Below are 23148 nucleotides of genomic sequence, written 5' to 3' on the forward strand. Positions count from 1 at the left end.
TGAAAACACATGTTATTTCGTGAAAAATAAATATGTACACATAAACACCGTTATTTTGAACACTGATAATCCGAATTCAACGTTAATTGAAAAATAAAAACAATTTACAATGTTATCTTTAACTCAATTATTAATTTTATTAAAATCTAAAATTGAAATATATAATTATTTAAAATGTAGTTTATATAAATCGTTTGTTGGGCATGACATGATTAAGATATTGATCTTGTAGGTTAATTTCAAATTTAGTTATGAATTGATACAGTCATAAAATACATTATTAAATTTAAAGATGTTGTAATGCTTGATTGTTTTACCATGCATGCTAGTCAATATAAATTGCCGCCATAGAGTCTTTTGATGATTTTTGCTTTTGCAGACTCTTGGCAGACTAAGATTTATTCTGAACGCGAATTATTTCAGCTACCATGTATGCTAGAAAATTCGGTTTCATATATTTGTATGTTCAAGATGACGCATACGTGTGTTTTCTTGGTGTTATTCATGCGGTACATGTATGTCTTAACATTTTTTCTCCGTTTTATTACAAAAAAAGAACAGTCGGTCATTAAGATATTTTTTGTACTTCCAGGACAACTGGGAAGACACCCGCATAGATCCGGATTCAAGACAAAAAAGAAAAACAATGCGATGATATGTATTTGTATAAATTACATTCATGCAATAAACTTGTGTAGAATAAAGATGTGCTGGTTTTCAACCTCAATATGAAAATTAGATTTAGGTTCGTTTTAGGTTTAATTATAACGTTATTCCGCAACGTTTCGGGAACGTTAAGCGAACCATACATTTTAACGTTGCAAAGTGGTTGAATTTGGGTGCAAAGTGGTTGAAGTTTGGTTGCAAAGTGGTTGTAGAATAGTTGGATTTTGGTCGAAAAATAATTGAATTTTGGTTGTAACATGACGTTGAATCAACGTCATAAAATGACGTCTAAATTTTTTTCATTTACAACCAAAATTCAACGGTCATTCAACGTCATGGTACAACGTCTTTTCAACGTCTATTTAACGCCATATGTTTGCTGGGATCCTATTTAGTCTTTTTAGCACCCTTTTTAGCCTATTTAGCCTATTTAACTCGTTCAGTACATAGGTTGGAAAATACATGATACTTAGCCTTTTTAGTATATTCTTTTCAGCCTATTTGGGAGGTTTGGTACATATTTTGAAAAAATAAATCCTAAAAGCATATGTACCAGTATTTTTCGCTTATTAAGCGAACTTAGCATGTTTAGTGCATGTCTGTTATTAAATATGTCCTATTTAGCATATCAAGCATATTAAGAAGCCTTTCAACAAGTGTATTAAGTAGGTTGAAACAAACATCCTATTTAGTCTTTTTAGCACCATGTTTAGCCTATTTAACACGTTCAGTACATAGGTTGAAAAATACATGATACTTAGCCTATTTAGTATATTCTTTTCATCCTATTTTGGAGGTTTGGTACATATTTTGAAAAAAATAAATCCTAAAAGCATATGTACCAGTATTTTTCGCCTATTGAGCGAAGTTAGCAAGTTTAGAACATGTCTGTTATAAAATACATCCTATTTAGCATATCAAGCATATTTATTAAGAAGCCTTTCAGCAAGTGTATTAAATAGGTTGAAACAAACATCCTATTTAGGCTATTTAAAAACCTATTCAGCCTATGCAGTCTATTTAGCTTTTTAGCAATCTTATTGAATAGGTTGAAGCATTCATCATATTATTAAATTTAAGCCTATTTAGCAAGTCATTTGCATTATTTACACAACCAGTTTGTATGAACCGTTCAGTGCCCCTTTCGAACAAACAAGAGTTATCCCAAGGAAGTGACACGCTGATCTACCTTCGGCTGACCTAGTTTCGGCCCACGGTTTTTGTTAGGTTTGTCGTCAGGAGGATGTTCATCAAGCCTATTAAGCGTAGTATACGCAATATCTACGGCAAGTCGATATGCAACTTTAAGGGCCCCTTTCGGAAAAAACAAGAGGACTCGACTGCCTGTCATGATTGCCTACTTTCGGCTCGGAGTTTTAATTACGGTCGGCATCAGAGGGACGTACATGAAGCCTATTTAGCGTATTATGCGATATATCGACGACGAGTTGGTATACACCTTTAAGGGCCCTCTTTGAACAAACAAGAGTTATCCCCCGGCAGCGACCTATCGCAAGCATATTTCCAGTCGGCTGCGTGTCGGGCTGACCTAGTTTCGGCGCGGGGTTTTAATTAGGGTCGGCGTCAGGGACACGTTGAAACAGCCTATTAAGCGTAGTATGCGATATATCCACGACTAGTTTGTATGTACCTTTAAGGTTCCCTTTCGGACAAACAATAGTTAACCCCCGGAATCGACCTAGTTCGCGCTGATCTCCCGTCGGTTGCCTGTCGGACTGACTTTCTTTCGGCTCGGGGGTTTAATTAGGGTCAGCGTCAGACGTTCATTATTGTATTATGTGCTTTATACAAAGCGAAAGGGTAATACTATGCACTTTTAAGGGCCCTTCGAAAACACACGAGAGTTATCCCCCGGTAGCGACCTATTTCAAGCATATCTTACGTCGGCGCGTGTCGGGCTGACCTAGTTTCGGCTCGGGTTTTTAATAAGGGTCGTCGTCAGGTGGACGTACATACAGCCTATTTAGCGTATTATGCGATATATCGACGACGAGTGGGTATGCATCTTTAAGTGTCTTTTTCGGACAAACAAGAGTTTTCCCCCGGAATCGACCTAGTGAAGGCAGATCTCCGGTCAGCTGCCTATCGGACTGACCTTATTTCGGCCCGTGATTTAATTAGGGTCGGTGTCAGGGGGGGGGGGCGTATTAACAGCCTATTTAGCATATTATGCGCTATATCTAGGGCCCCTTTCGGACACACAAGAGTTATCACCGGAAGTGACCTAGTGCACGCTGATCTCCAGTTGACTGCCTGTCGGGCTGACCTAGTTTCGACCCAGGGTTTTATTTAGGGTGGGCTTCAGGGGGACGTACATACAGCCTATTAAGCGTAGTATGCGCTATATATACGGCGAGAGGATATGCACCTTTAAGGGCCCGTTTCGGACAAATAAGAGTTATCCCCTGGAAGCGACTTTTGCACGCTGATCTCCTGTCGGCAGCTTGTCGGGCTGACATAGTTTCTTCCCTGGATTTAAATGAGGGTCGGCGTCAGGGGGGGGGGAGGAACGTACGTACAGCCTATTTAGCATATTGTGCGCTATATCCACGGCGAGTGGGTATGACTTTTTAAGGAACCCTTTCGGATAATCAAAAGTTATCGCCCGGAAGCGACCTTGTGGAGACTGATCTCCCGCGTTGATCATTACAAACACCATCATCGCCACCACAACCATCACCTTCACCACCAGCATCAACACCAGCAACATCATCATTTCCACAACCACTACCACCATCGCCACCATCATCAACATCATTATAACCACGACCATCAGCATCACCATCACAACCACCGTCACCAAACCATCACCATCAATAACACCATCACCTCCAATATCACCACCACCATCAACACCACCATCATCACCACCACCATCACAACCATCACCACCACCATCATCACCACCAGCACCACCACCAGCGGCTAAATTGAAGAATCTTCATGGCATCCGAAAACGTTGCGCCATCCTTCTCCAGCAGTGGAACCGGATCGTGAAAGAGTCCCATCTGACACGAACTAGTTACTGAAATAAAAATAAATTAAACACTACTTTATTGAAAATATACACTTTAGTATCATTTTAACCAACGATAAGGGGCGATAACAGAAAAATAAAATAAACACGTATTAGCATTTATACCGGTAGGTAAATTAGAATACGTCCTTTTGCAAGAAAATGTCAGAGTTTACGTTAAACAGCTGCACTTAAAAAGGGATAAGATTATGTAAGACCTTAATTACTGCCTTAAGTTAACCGTAATGCTGTTGGAAAACAAAGCGAAAACGCTATCGAGAAGACTTGCATTTTAGAGCTAATTATTAAGGCGTTTTAACAATGCTTATGCTGACTCGGACGACTCGGACTCGCTGTACCAGCACCGTCGACCCGCGTCAGTGTTTACGCTAGCGGGCAAAAAAGTGTGTCCCTCGCAGTAAAAACTGAGGAGCCTTGCCAGAGTTTTTGCAGACAGACACAGACAGAGCGTCAACAACATTAAAACGTCCTAGCTCTACAAATCATGTCGAATGGACAGTGTTGTCTTTCTGCGTACCAACAGCAGTACTGCTTACCATAGGAACTCAACGACAATCGCACATCACAATTGTCTCTTTAATCACATCTGCCTAACGTCAATTTCAAAAAAGATATATTATCACTTATCTTTGTTTTTACAGCAGTGGCAGAGATGACATTTCAACGATCCATACTTCGGTCTTTTTACTGTGACCTCCAGCAGTTGGTCATGGTGTATCCGATCCCATAGCGAGTTACTGTCTGTATCCAAATAAACGGACAGCTGTTCGAAAAAGATGTTAGAGATGACACCTATTTACGTATATTAAATACAGACATAGGACATGTCGCCAATATGTTTCGTCGAAATCTATTGATTAAAGTTTTAAAGTGTTCCAAATCACAATGTGATTTAATTTTTTCAAATTAGTTGCAGCGCGACAATCTTTTACTTACGATAAAAACTGTCAGTTTTGAAAGTTCAAAATGAGTGGATTACGTACAAGTATTCATACACTTTTGGGCGCACAAGTGCATTGTTAAATGGCTATCGCTTTCATGTGGAAAACAACAAACATATAAATGTGTGATTATGTTCTGCTTAAATTCGTTAATATACTCGTTGTTTTCAATACTTTTAGCGGTGTTTTAGTCAACAAAATATTTGTTCGTTCTTTTTCGTTTTACGTGATACATGTGTATTTTTTTCATTTTCCTCAACCAAACTTTTTAACTAATCACACTTACAAGCACTGTCTCAATTGCAAAGCATACGCAAATATTACAGTAATAAGTAAAAAACATTTATATTTACCTAATCAGGCGAACTGCACATCCATTCATTTCAATATCCCAACAACCATTGATCAACCCGATCAAGTTTCACACCTTGATAAACCACATGATCACATCTCAGGAAGGTGTAACGTCCCACTAGCTCAAAAAAAAAATAAAGTAGTGGTGCAAAGATGGACACTGTCAATTGTATTTAATACAGCAATTATCAGCTTATTCACACAACTGAAGCATTGTGTCGAACTGTTAATGTATGATTAAAAAAGAATACTTTACATATTTTGTGATTTTAAATCTGCATTAACTGTTGTCCTATAATCTAACCCTAGGCTTGAAAGCGTATATAACGTATAATAATTATATAAAAAGAATCGCTGAATGATATTTGGATGGCACCAGTCGAAGTTTAACGAATCCTTTAAGCGTTAACACACACCTAGTGATATATATTTTTTAGTTTGGCCACACACCGTCAGATCGTCGATGGTATTTTTTTACTTGATCGGACGTAGGTTATATACTGTTAAAACATCGTCCAATTTCGAATAAGATCGTGGCGACAAAGTATGCAACGAAAGGCACTGAGCAATGTTCAATAGACTGATAAAAAGCAAGAGTTTAGAAAACCCCACTAATCACGCCGGTACAAACAACGCTGGTCCACTATGTCAACCAATTTAACGAAGATAGCTTACTTTAAATAATAACGATTCATACGGTGTGTGACTTAGAAAGGATTATAAATGGGTCAGCTTTATTTGTACCTGCAGATTAGTGTGTTTTTCCAAAAAGTTTTTTTTTTCCGGGATACATTATATTATCGTCAAGGTATCGGACGGCCACCAGTACAGTCATCCAAAGGCCCTTATTTTTCGGGCGGCGGCCTAAATTCGATTCATCTTTTAGTGAATTTCCTTTGCAATAATCATGCATGCGCGACGACCCTCACATTCACATCGGTACATTTATACTTTTATTAAGATTGAAATGCATGCCCCATTAGTAGTTCATTACATGTATACATGTAAGCGTAAAATATATATAAATATTATACAGTGCTCCAGCTAGGATTTAAAAAGGCCAGGGGGGCTTTTTTGTCAAAAGGGCACTCTCGACGCGCCTGTATTTTGTCAAAAGGGCACTTTCGAGCGCGCGGGCGTTTCTGGAATGCTTCCTGTTGCATGTTAATTTATATGTTATTAATAATTGTTAGAATATATTTTCCCATTATTATTAAACCATTCAAATATAATGTGTAAAATTGAGGTATAAATTAATTACAATGTAATAAGAGATTAATTAAGGATCATAAGTAAAAAAAAATAAGGGCAGGGGGGGGGGGGCAGGACGGAGGTTCGGGAGGGCAGGGCGCCCTTCAATTTAGGCCTAGCTGGAGGCTGGAGCACTGTTTAATTATAAACGTGACATTGACCTACCGGTCGCGATCCGTTTCGTCACAACCCACTTATCAGACCCGCAGACTAGACGCACGCAAGAACGCAGGGCAAATACACACTTTTGATGTAACATTGTGAAGTCAGCTCGGACACCGTTAGGCTGACGCAAGGGTACATCACTTTTGACGTATGTTTATTAATTTAAATAACAACAGAAGTGGATCTGCGAATGATGCGGTTGACATGCTGCACCGTACGTCAGTCGGTTGTTGTGAACTATGTATTTTACTGTAAACAACCCCGAAAATACTACCAGAAAAGAAAAAAAGAAAAAAAAAAGATATTAGGCGTTTATCCTGACTTTGAAATAAAGGTAGAAAATTGACGTTTAAAAACAAAGGTTTTAGCAGAGGCCTGTTGGTCCACGGTCGCCCAAATCATTTTGGCCAATCAGAACACTGATCTTGAATCAGGGGAGAGGATAGGCTATAGTAAGTGGTGGTGATCTCCCTTTCTGTTTTGAACTTGTTTAACAAGGGTTTTTAGAGAGTCCAGAGAATTTTATTCTCGTCAGTATTTTATACTGACCAAAGCTTACATACTATAAAACAGCTGTTGTTGACCAGAGACTACGTTGCAGTTTAAGAGAACCGCGTTGCGTGACATTTAATCGTTTGAAAGTGCTCGTTTAGAATTTGTAATTTGATTTCGCGACGTTACCTATTTAAAAACTGAACGTTGTTAAACTTGTTTGGAAAATCCAGGTTCGGATTGTATTTGAATTCGGGCGTTTGTTTGTTGTCTTGTTGTATTTTGAGTTTTTAAACTTCCCCAGGGTTCGTGGAACGATGTCCTTTGTTATTCTCATACCGACAATAAATAAATTTTGATTTGATTTGATTCGGGAAGCCTTTTGTTTATTCTGGAATCCGGAGAACTGCCCCCTTATTTTAAAGGTGGCGGAGAGGTGCCCCCCCATCAAATCGGTAGGGGCAGAGAACTGCCCCCCCTGTCAGAATTTAGTAGGCGGATATCTGCCCGGTGTCATATTAGTTATTAGTTACGTAGTGAAAACAATACTTACGGATAATTTTACTTTATCGCCGTACACATTTTATCCGGTAACAAATTAATTTCAGTACAAGTATATTGCCATTTATCGAACTGAATTACACAAATTGTCTAGAGGCATGTGATAATACTGTTTAAGGCCCTTGGTTCGCATCTTCACCACTCACTATACATGAATGCCTTGTAAAAGTCGTGTTTTAATAAGAGCGCGAAACATAGTCGAGATCCACACAGGAAACGCGTGCATATTAATACTGGCCATGTGTCGCAACTAAATATAGACGTGCAAAACAGTACTTATGGAGGAAAAGTTACATCGGAATTAATTTACATTATAAAGATAGTATTGACCCATGGAAAAAAAAACGTAACTAAACGTATAAAAAAGTAAATTAATAGGCAAAGCAAAGGCAATAATTTAGCTGACTTGAAGAAAAAAGTAAAGTGAAGTCGAATTAATAATCAATTTATTTATGTTGTTTAGTTAATTCATGTGAAATACAAAATAACATACATAAATACACACATTACATGCATACATACATTCACAGTTACAATCATACATACATACATTCAGACATACATTAAAAAATATATACATGCTTACATAAACGTTCAAAACATACATTCATACATACATACAATCTGCAACAGTTAGCATTTTGAGCAGATCATGTCGACATGCCAAACAAACAAAATCGGTAACAGTTTCTTTAATTAGCAGCTAATTAGGCAGGCAGAGAACTTGTTACCGTTAACGATAAGCACCGCGATCTTTTAATTGGTAGACCGGACCGACCTTAATTGTTAAGAACTTGTTAGCTTTGAATAAAGCCGCATACGGGTTTATTATATTGAACTGTCCAAATCCGTAATTGGCGAAAACAAACAAATAAATTATTGTTTTCAGCTTGCATACGGATGGATTAAATTGCATGCTAATTGTTTGTTTTAATTACGGGGAAAATATCAAATAATTCAGCCGCGAAAACTTTTTATTAGCAAAAAGTGATTTGTTTTTCTTTGTTAACATAGACGAAAATCCCGTGATTATCAAGATGGCGACGTCCATGCCGAGGCAGGTATTTTTTTGCCGTTTTATAACTTTAATACTTGTACAACTTTATATTACTTTTGAAATTTCACTCAATTTCCAGACATAATAGCAAGAAAGTTACTGGCGTTATTGTCATTATAATACTCGTTTTTTATATAGCCGCGAAATTTCTTTAATTAGGGGGCACTTCTCCGGGTCATCAATTCTGACAGGGGGGCAGTTCTCCGCCCCTTATTAATCAGCATGGGGGCAGTTCTCCGCCCTATAAAAAAACAGTGAGGGGGCAGTTCTCCGCCCAGTGAAAAATCTTTGGGGGGGGGGCAGTTCTCCGGGGGGCACTTCTCCTAGAGCCGTTTATTCTGTTTCAGGTGAAGAACATGTCTGGTGCAGCAGCGATGTTCGTGTTCTTATTGCCGGGGATTCCAATGTCCATCGTTTGAAGTCTGCATGTCCTCCAAATGCAAGGATTGACTTTCTGCCCGTATCTGGTGAATAATTTTTAACTGTTTATAGTTGAGTGTGAGACCCAACATGTTTCTGTGGCATGCTGCTTTATATTACCCCTTTTACTGTCTTAAATAGTCGATATAAATTGCCGCCATAATCTTTTGATGATTTTTGCGTTGGCATAATTATTTTAGCTACTGTCTTATACTGCAGTGAGGACGATTGAACTTTACCGGTACGCAACACTTAACATCAAACAGGGTACCCTAACCCTTAACACCTAACACATAACAACTTACGCAACACCTTATCCTTTTATCCTATATATTTCTTTAGTATCGGGGGCTACCGCCCCCAAATCCCCGCTTTGTCGATGGTTGTAAACAACTGCGTACCGGTAAAGTTCAATCTAGCCCTGCAGTGTTTGTTGCTGCCTTTGGAAAAAAGGTTGCTAATTTTAATATTTATTTGAAGCTTTGTGTACCAAATAATTGTTTTTATGCCCCCGGTAGGGTGGCATATAGCAGTTGAACTGTCAGTCTGTCCGTCCGTCCGAACACTTTAATGGTCATAACTTTTTCAATATTTAACATAGCACCGTTATATTTGGCATGCATGTGCATCTCATTGAGCTGCACATTTTGAGTGGTGAAAGGTGAAGGTCAAGGTCATCCTTCAAGGTCAAAGGTCTAATATATGGCATCTGTCCATCCGTCCGAAAACTAACATTGGTCATAACTTTTTCACTATTGACGATAGCAATTTGATATTTGGCATGTATGTGTATCTCCTGAGGCTGAACATTTTGAGTGGTGAAAGGTGAAGGTCAAATGTCTAATATATGGCGTCTGTCCGTCCATCCGAAAACTTTAACATTGGCCATAACTTGTTCACTATTGATGATAGCAACGCGATATTTGGCATGCATGGGTATCTCCTGGAGCTGAACATTTTGAGTGATGAAAGGTGAAGGTCAAGGTCATTCTTCAAGGTCAAATGTCAAATATTCTGTCCGTCCGAAAACTTTAACATTGGCCATAACTTTTTAAATATTGAAGATAGCAACTTGATTTTTTTTTTATGCATGTGTATCTCTTGGAGCTGAATATTTTGAGTGGTAAAAGGTGAAAATCAAGGTCATTCTTCAAGGTCAAATGTCAAATATTCCGTCCTTCTGAAAATTTTAACATTGGCCATAACTTTTTAAATATTGAAGATAGCAACTTGATATTTGGCATGCATGTATATCTCATGGAGCTGCACATTTTGAGTGATGAAAGGTCAAGGTCATCCTTCAAGGTCAAAGGTCAAAATTTGCAATATTGAAGACAGCAACTAGATATTTGGCATGCATGTGTATCTCATGGAGCTGCACATATTTGAGTGGTGAAAGGTCAAGGTCATCCTTCAAGGTCAAAGTTTGAATACATGTACATGGCTTCAAAGCGGTGCAATAGGGGGCATTGTGTTTCCAACAAACGCATCTCTTGTTTTTAAAGAAATGCTTAAAACTCCACTGAATATTGCTTCAATACCCAAAAAGATATTTTACCCTAACAGTTTCATGGTATTTACATGTACACGTCATGTATATTATTACACTGATAAAACATGTATTATGGAATCAAGCAAAATACCCTTTCTGCTGTAACCAAAATGGGGAAAAAGATTGCAAATCCAGAAATTTGACGCAACATAGAACAAGTGAGATAAATATTAACAAAGATAAGCCTGCTTGTCTCGAACATAGCAATGATGACTATTTTTCATAATATTCAATAACAAATGACAACTCAAGAAAAATTATTGCAAATGAAAACCAATTCCAAATGGAAGATCTTATTTTACTATGCAGGTGCAAAGTATGTGTCTGACCGGAAGGGCTTTAGAAAGCTGCTGCATCAAGAGCTGATGTCAGGTTGTTACGACATATTGTACCTGCATCTTGGCTCTAACGATGTTTGCTGCAAGGATAGCGATTTCTACCTGTATGTTGAACAGTAATTTTTCAGTTTTAGTTTTTATTTAACCTATTTACCTTAGCTTTATTGCAGGGAACGCACTATGCTTATTGAGACACTCGAGTCTGTTCCTGGGAAGAACCAGAACTTGGTGTTTATGGAGAAGATAATGAGAACCTCCTAACTCCCTATCACTAGGCGGACACCACATCCACTACAACATTATGCTTTTACATTGGCCTGTATTATTGAATGTCCACACCAACCCCCTAACTAGAAACCCTGGATCCGCCACTGAACAGCTTAGCAGCATGAATAAAAATGAGCTTGATCAACTTAGTATCATTTTCTTATTAGATTTTTTTGGATTGGCATTTTAATGAAATAAAATAAGTTAGTTTCTCAAATATTTTTGTAGTTGTTTGTAACTTTTTATGCCCCCGGTAGGGTTGCACATAGAAGTTGAACTGTCCGTCAGTCAGTATGTGTGTCAGTCTGTCCGTCCGTCGGGAAAAAAAACTTCAACGTTGGCCATAACTTTTGCATTATTAAAGATAGAAACTTGATATTTGGCATGCGTGTGTACCTCATGGAGCTGAACATTTTTTATTGGTGAAAGGTCATCCTTCAAGGTCAAATGTCAAATATATGGCGTCTGTCCGTCTGAAAACTTTAACATTGGCCATAACTTTTTCAATATTGAAGATAGCAACTTGATATTTGGTGTGCACGTGTATCTCATGAAGCTGCACATTTTGAGTGGTGGAAGTTCAAGGTCATCCTTCAAGGTCAAAGGTAAAAATAAAAAAATACAAAGCGGCGCAATATGGGGCATTGTGTTTCTGACGAACACATCTCTATTTAATAATTGTTTGTGATGGGAAGATAATACAATTAGCAACTAATACCATTACCTTATTATCCCTTGCCATAGGAGGAGGGATATTGTTTTGGGGTTGTCTGTCCGTCTGTCTTTCCATCTGTCCGTCCAGCACTTTTGTGTCCGGAGCCATATCTTAGAAGTGCTTTGGCGGATTTCATTGAAACTTGGTATGAGTATATGTATGGATAAGAGGATGATGCAGGCCAAATGGCATCGTACACCATCTGTTAATAGCAGAGTTATGGCCCTTTGTTTCTTAAAAAATGCTTCTTTAGTGTCAAATATAACACTTTTGTGTCCAGAAGCATATTGGCAGGGTATATCAATTCAATGAATTTGCTTGTTATTTTTAGTTGTGTGACGGAGATCCTTGATGTTGTATTCAGTGTGTGCACTGAAATACACGTGGTGCTTTGCGTGATTCTTCCACGTGATTTTGATGTGAGAATGTTTCCCCGATGGCCACTCTCAGGGGCACAGTTGAGGAACTACTGCCAGTGGATAAGGAGCGCAAACAGCATGCTGTGGGAACTGAGTCACCATGTGCCTTCTGTGAGATACATGGACTATGGAGCAACTAAACAGGTATAGGGAAAGATCTAGAGTGAAATAGGAAGTTTCTCAGCAACTGTTGCATGGAATTTCATCATCATGAAACTTAAAATAAATATATGCATCATTATACTGCGGTGGACCAATCCCAAATTCTGTTCAGACATCCTTCTTTGCTCAAGAGATATGCCCCCTTAATTGGTGAAAATTGACTCATTGAGCAGTTTTGTTGCAATTACTGGTTTCTTAATAACTTTTACATGAAATATCATGAATTTTAAAATAGATGTATTACTTTGTGGTGGTACACTTGCACGTTTTGTTGGTTTCAGCTCTAGACGTAAAGCCCCATAATTAAAGATATCTGTCTGTGCTGTAATATGGAAGTTAATGAAATTAAAAAAATAAACATGTATTATCATTTTTTTAGAAGTTCTTGCATAAGTTTCGTCAGGATGATCATTTTGGTCAGTTCAGAGTTGTACACTCTAATTGATTGAAACTAAAATATTTTTTCATTCGTTGAGGGAAACCAGTTCATTTAATTTGCTGCTTTAATATCTTAGTTATGTTTAAAACAAATTAGTACGGTAACTATCTATAATCAAAATTTAATTTTAAGAAGTCCCTGTACTTGTCCCATGATGGACTACATCTGAGTGCTGAAGGGGCTAGGAGGTGTTTAGCATCCATACAGGACGACCTGCCAAACCAGCTGTGTGTGGAGGCTGCTGTTCAAGATCCTACAGAATGGCCAGCTCTCTCAGCCACGGAAGTACCGGTTCAGGAGCATGACAGCACCATAGCACTCTTTTCGGATATTGTGCAGACTGTGAGTTTAGTGCTACAACAAAGTGGACTGCATTTATGAGCCATAAGCAAATGTGATTTATGCACAAAACTGCAATTCTGCGTCAGGCTAAAACCTTAACATTGACTCTAAAATCAAAGCGCTTCCACCTACAAATATTCATAACAATTTGATTTTGCTGTAATGTTTATATTTTTGATTAAAATAAGCCGTTTAAAAAAAGTATAATACCTGTATTATGGTTAAATAAATTGTAGGGAGCTCAACCAGAGATTCAAGACAAGGTGGATGCAAGTGAAGTACCAGTTCCCAGGGACTTTAAGCCTCAGACACATAAAATAACGGTAACTTTTCTATGCATTTAATCGTACAGATATTTCATCATTCTTAATGAACATTTATAAAGTGATTGCAATCCAGTATTGATTGCTCATATGGCTTGTTACAGCCTATAAATTAATGTTATGTCAAGAGCCGTAAAGCTGGGCACCCTGTCATGTCTCTTTTTAGCCTCGCCTTTTTGCCCCTGATCAGCACCATAATGCCCTTCATTATTGGTAGCTGTAAGGCAATAGTTGGACTGCAGGTCCTATACTTTTAAAGCAATGCCTTTAATCATCTAAGGCATTGTTTGTCATTAAGTGGTAAACATGAAAAGTTCAACAGATGTCTTTGTGTGAAAGCCAGACCACAGAGTTGATGTCATAACCATTCAGTTATATCAGAACATAACATTCTGTAATTGTATAAAAAATAAACTAGTTAGTTTATATAATTTTGTTTTCCATATTTTCACACACACAATTCATTCTCAGGTTGTCACAGCCAGAGCTAAGAGGTCTGCAACCAGAAATGTCAAAGGTATGGAAAGAAGGTAAAAAATACTGTTAATTTCAGATAAATAAATGTAATGCATTCTTAAGTAGTTTCATAAAAATCACCTTTCTTAATGGAATTACATACAACATAAACATATGCCAACATAAGGCACTCATTGTTGCTTTATTTTTAGACACCCCAACAATATTTATTAGCGAGGCTGTTTTCGGAGAAAACCCGAGGTATTGTTATAGCCTGCTCGTCGTCCACCGGCGTCGTGCTAAAACCTTATCATTGGCTCTAAAATCAAAGTACTTCCACCTTCAACTTTGAAACTTCATATGTATATGCACCTTGATGAGTTCTTCACACCACACCCATTTTAGGTCACTAGGTCAAAGATCAAGGTCACTCTGACAAGCTTTTGCAGCCGAGCATGGCACCCGTTATGCGGTGCTCTTGTTTTATATAAAAACTTGCTGCATGAATGCTATTACTGCAGTAACTCTCTTGTTAGTTTCATGTCAAATAGGTTTAATCGTTTTGTTAGTTTTATATTGACGGTCATTGGAATTAGTGGTCGTCCAATATTGTCCGGGACAACAAAAATATAGTTCAGACATAGTTTCCCTTTTTTACTGGATGGCAATTTTTAGCCTGAATGAATATTAATTTTACATGATTGTGCATTCACAGACACTGCATTAATGATCCTGTTTTTTCGTCAAGCATTAAAGGTCATGCTGCAGTGGATTTATTTACCTTGACATTACTGAAGATGTGGCTGTTTTCCTGCCTGCATACAAGTTGAATGGCTTATGCTTGGTACTAATTTTATGACGATATGCTCCATACTTTTTAACACTTTCCATCTTGACAATTTACATAAATATTTCTTTCATAGGTATTTTCATTACTTTGATTTTAATATAAATCAGCAGAATGTGTGTTTGATTCATCTGTGTCCTATTTGTATGTATCATAATATAGTAATTGGTTCAAGCATGAAAGACAATGATTGCCCTGTTTATATGACACTATATTTGTAGCATGCCAATTGATCTGATAGCATGGCACAATGCTATAAACAAATTTTATGTTTTCATTAAAAAGAATGAATTTAATGAAAGGGATGTATTCACATTATTTCAAATCATCTTCAAAGGTATACGCTTTTCAAATTATATAACCGGTAGTAATTTGTAGCATTTGTACTGGTAATATGGACTGATAGCATAATAACTTTTCAGAAACGCAAGAAGATGGAAGTCAAGACTGGTAAGGTTAAAAGGGAGAAACCTACCATGACGAAAAAGAAGAACAAACAGGTAAATCAATGACAGAAAGTATTCTTTCTTGTCAGATAAACAAAACTTGTTCAAGAAGATCCTTTAAAACACACATTCATCCTTTCATGTATGGTCATTTAGATGTTCTACAAATACAGTAAAACCAAGCTTTAAAGACGACACAAAGAACCTTATAAAATTAGTCTAAATAGCTGGTATTCTTACAATTCAGGTATAATTGATTATCACCAATAACCTGTTAAGCGGGGTTTTGGTGTATGTAAGTCTTCCATGTGCAAGCTTTTCAGGACCAGTCCTGGGCCTGTATTGAATTCATTATAATGTAAAGATGTTCTAAAGTATGAACCAATTGTGGTACATGTTTTTGTTTTGTTTCAATTTCCATGAGTTTTTCACAAATATTACTGAGATGCGATTTTAGAATCCTCAGGCTGAGTGGTATTTTTTAGGTCCCTTGCTACAATTGCCCAAACTGCAGGGTGTGCTGTTCATCTGAAGATGCCCTGCTCGACCATTTTATAACGAAGCATTCATCGTGGAAAGTTGATAGGCCTGACACACTTTTCAATCAGGTTTTAAAATGGAACACATATTGTTGTATAGCTTTATGTTATGTAAATATACTCTTAAGATTTTGAATGAAAAAATATAATACTTTTTCTCCCCTAACAGTTTAACCTGAGGGGACTTATGGTTTGCGCTCTGTGTGTCCGTCATTCTGTGAGTCTGTCACTTTTTCTGGATCCTGCGATAACTTTAAAAGTTCTTCATATTTTTTCTTGAAACATGGATATATGGCAATATGGACATTATGTACGTCATTTCATTTTGTTCCTCATCAAAATTTCTGGTTGATATGGCAACAAATATATATAATGAAAAAAAAAATCCAAAAAAATCTGATAATGGTGGAACCTGTAGGGGACATACATTGCTTGGCAATAGTCTTGTTTGTCTAGTAAGTATTGTATTAAAGGAAGGGTTATTCTATTATAGGAAGATGAAATCAACGTGCCATCCAACATCCATTGCCACCGAGACACTGAAGAGACGCCCCAACAAGATGACAACGCCGCAAATGAAGATCAAGTCAATGTGCCATCCCACTTCTTTTTCCAACGAGACACTGACGAGACGCCCCAACAAGATGTAGACACTTCACAGCTTCTTCTTATTCTTTCAAATGACGTTGAACTTAACCCTGGACCGGTGAGATATTCCTGCCTTATAATAAACAATATTAGTGGGCAAGTTCCTTAATCAGAGGAATTTTAACCTTGTTAATGTTCTATAAATAAATAAATATATATATATATTATATGTGTGGTTAGGGTAATTTAAGGAAGGTGCTAGTTTGAAATTATTATCTCATATATTGACCATTTTCTATTTGTATGCCCCAAGATCAAATGATCGGAATATATTGTTTTTGGCCTGTCTGGTTGGTTATAAGAGAAATATAAGTACTTTACTAAATTCGAAGGTTTGTAGGCACTTAAACTTATTTAAATCATATACTCACATGTGGGAAGATTTAATTCATACAAATATTGATAACAATGATGATGAAGAACAGCAGTTATTTGATGACAATATTGATGATGAAATGCCTGTTTCGGTTACATTAAGTACTGCTGCATACAATAACTTCAATGAGAAATCTGGACTTTGGAATTTTAAGTGTAGAAGTAAACATTCTCCCAGACTTAAAGACAATAATGAGTTAAGGAAAAGTATCATAAAACGTGATCAGTGGAATGATTTTAACCTTGTTCGATGTTCAGATGGCTGCCTAAAAGGACCTGTATTATTTCCAGATATTCCAGACAATACCGGTCCCTGTGGAAGCGGTTGACTCAAGCGAGAAGATGACGATAATTACAGTGAAAATGGACTGACCATACACGAAAGACAAAGGACATTAAATATTTACACAAATTTTGCACCTGTAAAATGTGACATTCATATACGTGAATGCTATAATTCAATTAGTAAGCCATGCAGAATTCTTTGGGATGAAGGGGACTTAGATTGTTTACATGTATTAAGTAGGGATACAGCAGCAGGAGATGAAATAGGGTGGGATTTTGTATCTATGGTTATGAATTCTAGTTGCACTTTTTCCTCTTACTGCCAGTTTAAAAATGAGATGTATAAAACTCGCCACAATAAGGCTAGGTTTATGGATCAAACAGTTTTTTTTAATTTTTGGTTCAGTTGGGCTTCAAACATGAAAATAGATTTCCATATACCCTGTGGTGTATGTGGTTATGGTCCTAAGAGATTGTGCTGTGATGGTACAAAAGTAGGGGTTGGATTTCGGAATTCAAATTATGAGGAAATTACAGAAACAAACCATGCTTTGGGCATTAATAATACGCTGCATCGTAGAATGGATAGATGTTTTTTTGAAAATTTGAATGAAATTAAAGAGAATAAAATTATTCCAGAGAGGGATTTATTGGACCGTATCGAGTTGTTAAAACAAGCACTGCCCTCTGAAGTTTTGGGTTCCTTCGAAAGATTTTATCAAATGAGTGATAATGAACGAGTTGCATATTCAAATGTTTAAAAAATGCTAGCCACAACAGCGTCCATTACAAGCCTTGTACCCCCTGCATATTGTTACAAAATTCAACTATTATTAAATAGCCCCAATATTGAAAATGATCGATTTAATAGTATTGTTAATGAAACTCGTTCGTTTGCACCTGAACTAAGTGATTTAATTTGCGAGTCTTTAATAAGCAACAATGAAATATTGCCTGATGACATTAGATTATTTTTGCAATATCTAATTAATGAATCAATGTCATTGCAAGTTACTGAACCAGAACCACCTGTACCTCAACTGGGCACATACAATCCTGAAAAGTTTGTAAGGGCCTATTATTTTAATGAATCTGGGTTAAAGTTAAGAAGTGTAAGAAAGTTTTCCATTGACAATGATAGCTGTGTTAAAAGAAATATAGACCATGACGATACGACTTTAGAATTTGAAAAATGTCAAAAGCTTTATTCCAAAGTTGAAACTTCTGCTCGAGGAACATCAACATTATTTCTTTGGTTCTGTGCAGACCATGGACATTGCTATGGTTTCCACATGACTGGGGCAGAAGGAAGAAAAGATCCCGCATTATCACTCTATAGCTATTTAGAAACCCCTCCACAAGACGTGTTTTATGACTTTGCATGTAATTTACAAGAATATTGCCTAAACAGAGAAAGTGGATACTATAAAAATGAACATTTTTTTCATGACATTTTCCATGGCTACTCCCACAAATGTTCTCGTGCTTTTACAGCTAGCAGACTTCAAGGCTTTGAATCTGTAAATTCTGAAATATGTGAACAATTCAACAGCTTTATACAGTGCATTAAAAGGTCGGCCCGTCAGATGTCACAGTCACACTATTGCTTTTACCTACAATTCTTTTTAAATAACTGAATGGAATAAGAAGAAAAAATTATCATATGAAAAAAGATAAGAATTGCTTTAGCTGGGTTAGTTTTATTTGATACTTAAATGATCTATAATTTTAAGTTCATCTGAACTTTGAATACTTACTGTTGCATCTTTTGATGCTTTTTATACGCCCGTATAAATACGGGACGTATTATGTGAAACCCCTTGGCGGCGGGCGGGCGGCGGGCGGAAGGCATCACTTTGTCCGGACTCTAATTCAAATTGTATTCATCCGATCTTCACCAAACTTGGTCAGCAGTTGCATCTAGTTGATATCTAGGCCAAGTTCGAATATGGGTCATGCCGGGTCAAAAACTAGGTCATAGGGTCAATAAGTGCATTTTCAAAGGGGCCACTTTGTCCGGACTCTATTTCAAATTGTATTCATCCGATCTTCACCAAACTTGGTCAGCAGTTGCATCTAGTTGATATATAGGCCAAGTTCGAATATGGGTCATGCCGGGTCAAAAACTAGGTCATAGGGTCAATTAGTGCATTTTCAACGGCGCCACTTTGTCCGGACTCTAATTCAAATTGTATTCATCCGATCTTCACCAAACTTGGTCAGAAGTTGTATCTAGACAATATCTAGGTCAAGTTCGAATATGGGTCATGCTGGGTCAAAAACTAGGTCACAGGGTCACTTAGTGCATTTCAAGCATTTAGCATGGTGTCCACTCTCTAATTGAAGTAGTTTTCATCCAATCTTCACCAAACTTGGTCAGAAGTTGTATCTAGACAGTATTTAGGTCAAGTTGGAATATGGGTCATTCCAGGTCAAAAACTAGGTCACAGGGTCACTTAAACCATTTCAAGCATTTAGCAAGTGCTCTCTAATTGAAGTAGTTTTCATCCGATCTTCAATTTTCAAAGGGGCCACTTTGTCCGGACTCTATTTCAAATTGTATTCATCCGATCTTCACCAAACTTGGTCAGCAGTTGCATCTAGTTGATATATAGGCCAAGTTCGAATATGGGTCATGCCGGGTCAAAAACTAGGTCATAGGGTCAATTAGTGCATTTTCAACGGCGCCACTTTGTCCGGACTCTAATTCAAATTGTATTCATCCGATCTTCACCAATCTTGGTCAGAAGTTGTATCTAGACAATATCTAGGTCAAGTTCGAATATGGGTCATGCTGGGTCAAAAACTAGGTCACAGGGTCACTTAGTGCATTTCAAGCATTTAGCATGGTGTCCACTCTCTAATTGAAGTAGTTTTCATCCAATCTTCACCAAACTTGGTCAGAAGTTGTATCTAGACAGTATTTAGGTCAAGTTGGAATATGGGTCATTCCAGGTCAAAAACTAGGTCACAGGGTCACTTAAACCATTTCAAGCATTTAGCAAGTGCTCTCTAATTGAAGTAGTTTTCATCCGATCTTCACCAACTTTGGTCAGAAGTTGTGTCTAGACAATATCTACATGTAGGTCAAGTTCAAATATGGGTCTTGCCAGGTTAAAAACTAGGTCACGAGGTCCCGTAGTGCATTTCAAGCATTTAGCATGGTGTCTGCTCTCTAATTGAAGTAGTTTTCATCAGATCTTCACCAACTTTGGTCAGAAGTTGTGTCTAGATGATATGTAGGTCAAGTTCAAATATGGGTCATGGTAAAGTTATCAAGTTGTCCAAAGTCTTAAAACGGGCGTATCTTGTGACAGTTTGGCACTCTTGTTTCTATTTAAAGACTGAGCGAGTAAACACATACTATGTATTATTATGCAATAATTGTTTTGTGTTTATATCTCAACTGAGCATAAAGTGCTCAGGGTGAGCTATTGTGAATGGTCTTGGTCCGTCATGGGTCAACATTTTCTACTTAAACAACATCTAACCTCTGTGCCAATTTTAATGAATCATGGCACGAGTTTTCTTGCATGAACCTCTATCAAAGTTGTTAAATGAAATGCATTCCATGCATAAATCTGGTTGCGATGGCAACCAAAAGGAAAGCTTATATATTTGGCATAAAACATCGTCTGGTTGACCTCCTCCGTAAATTTCAAAAGATGCTATACCCAACTCAAAGGCAAATTTGTCCTTATTTGCTCATAGTGAACACTTCTTTTAAAGGGCCAGGAAGAGAGTTCAAGTTTATAGACAAAAGCAACAGTCAGATGAGCGATATAGTGTCATCATGGCACCTTTATAGCTGAATCATTTATGAAAAATTGTCAATGATATGTTCTGTGACTTGTATGATTTGCAGTATTCATTTCGCTGTCTTCATGCACCTTACAAAAGCCATTTTATTATCAGTGTTCCTGATTCTGTTGTAGCATTTATTCTTGAAATTCGTTATTTTTCATATTTTTCCTAATTGTTATGCTCCCGAAATACAATTTCGCCGGAGCATATAGTTTCCAGTTTGTCCTTCCTCACTAGTTTCCCATAGCACCTTCAATTGTTTACCGATCTCTTTCATATTTGGCATGTAGGTACCTTGCATGGACCTTAACCTTTTGATGAGGTCACTGGGGTCAAGGTCACCAAGGCTAATAATAGATTTTTCCGTCACACTTTTGTCACAGTTTCTCATAGCACATTCAATACTTTAACGATCTCTTTCATATTTGGCATGTAGGTACCTTGCATGACCTCTTCCTTTTGATGAGGTTTGAGGTCACTGGGGTCAATGTCACCGAGGCTAATAATAGAATTTTTTAAGGTGGTTATTAACACATAGATTGACATAGCGCATCATCGGGGAGCATCCATCAGTTTCACTGATATTCTTGTTGTATGTTATATACGTGATCATAGATACTGTAAATTTTGTCTTATGCGACAGGTTTATCATGTAGAAGATGAGTACCCTGTGTTTATGCAGTGCCCATTATATAACACAGATATGATTTGTTTATTCCGCAGTGTTTGAATGAAATGGAAACTTTGGTTTGTTCAATATGTTAATGGCCGATGAAAATGACAAGCACATATTTTTGATTGCAAAATGTGTGTATGTGCATGCTAATATATAACAACTACGTAATTATCATGCAAATTAGCTGTCATTTTAATTCTGCATGCTTGTATTGCATTGTTTATTTATATCTGATAAAAAATACTGATTCTTAGGTTACTTTATAAGTATGTTACTATTTTGCATGCTTACATGTTATAGGTAGTTAATTATAAGGTAATCCTTGTTTTGGTGGTATTATAATGTATAGCAGCATTTGTTCTACGAAAGTGCATGCGTGTTGCATCATATGACTTTGTTTTCTTTAACTATTCAGGTTATTTTATATAATTATGAAATTAAACTATGTATTATGGCCCTGTGGCCTGACTGCAAATAAATATTCGTATTTGTATACAGTTTTTGTAATGTTATGTATGGTGGTATCATGTTGTTTCACTTTTTGATCAATATAACTATTATGCATACAATGTGTTATTATTCTTACCTCAAAGGAGCCATATCAATACAAATTACAACTTTCCTTCAAGTGAACAGGTTGACACGAGTGACTGGTGTATCGGGCATATCTAGGTTTTAAAAATGACAATGAGATTTACTATACGGTTAAACATTGTTATAACTGGTGACACGATTACAAGCGGTACATTTACCGGTAGTTTCATACAAATGTTACATAAATTCATGTGCCATATCAAGTACAAGCGGCACGTACATAGATAGTTCGCATACCCATGTTCAAGTAATATCTATTACAAGAGACAATTGTACCTTAGTTGGCATAGTCATGTTCAAGTGAACAATGTCGCATGCGTGATATCATTCAAGCGTCACGTGTTTCGGTGGTTTATATACGCATATTCAAGAGATCCATGTCGCATGCGTGACATTACAAGCGCCACGTGTACCAGTAGTTTGTATACCCATGTTCAAGATACATAACGCACGTGTGATATCAATTACAAGCGGTACATGTACTAGTACTTTGATATTAATGACGAGCGTCACTTGTAACGGCGGTTGACATACGCATGCCCAAGAGATCCGTGTCGCCTGAGTGATGTTCATGGCAAGCGTCACGTGTACCGTTAGTTGACATACGCATGCTCAAGAGATCCATGTCGCCTGCGTGATGTTCATGACAAGCGTCAAGTGTACCGATAGTTGACATACGCATGCACAAGAGATCCATGTCGCCTGCGTGATGTTCATGGCAAGCGTCACGTGTACCGTTAGTTGACATACGCATGCTCAAGAGATCCATGTCGCATGCGTGATATTAATGGCAAGCGTCACGTGTACCGTTAGTTGACATACGCATGCCCAAGAGATCCATGTCGCCTGCGTGATATTAATGACAAGCGCCACGTGTACCAGTAGTTTGTGTACCCGTGTTCAAGATACATAACACACGTGTTATATCAATTACAAGCGGTACATATATAGCCTTG

The 23148-nt window shown here is 37.4% G+C and overlaps 1 protein-coding gene across 1 annotated transcript; it reads left to right on the forward strand.

The window, feature by feature from the left end:
• The first annotated feature begins 6801 nt into the window (after positions 1-6801).
• Positions 6802-22167, forward strand: LOC127837457 (uncharacterized). Its single transcript, XM_052364586.1, has 12 exons — positions 6802-6887; positions 8893-9012; positions 10827-10959; positions 12169-12400; positions 12990-13199; positions 13436-13522; positions 13994-14052; positions 14727-14822; positions 15248-15325; positions 15757-15879; positions 16304-16516; positions 17125-22167. Exons 3-8 carry the CDS (start codon positions 10883-10885, stop codon positions 14806-14808), a joined length of 747 nt encoding a protein of 248 aa, XP_052220546.1. The 5' UTR covers positions 6802-6887; positions 8893-9012; positions 10827-10882; the 3' UTR covers positions 14809-14822; positions 15248-15325; positions 15757-15879; positions 16304-16516; positions 17125-22167.
• The last annotated feature ends 981 nt before the right edge of the window (positions 22168-23148 follow it).

This window comes from Dreissena polymorpha, chromosome 7 (assembly GCF_020536995.1).
Source record: "Dreissena polymorpha isolate Duluth1 chromosome 7, UMN_Dpol_1.0, whole genome shotgun sequence".
Taxonomy (NCBI): Eukaryota; Metazoa; Mollusca; class Bivalvia; order Myida; family Dreissenidae; genus Dreissena; species Dreissena polymorpha.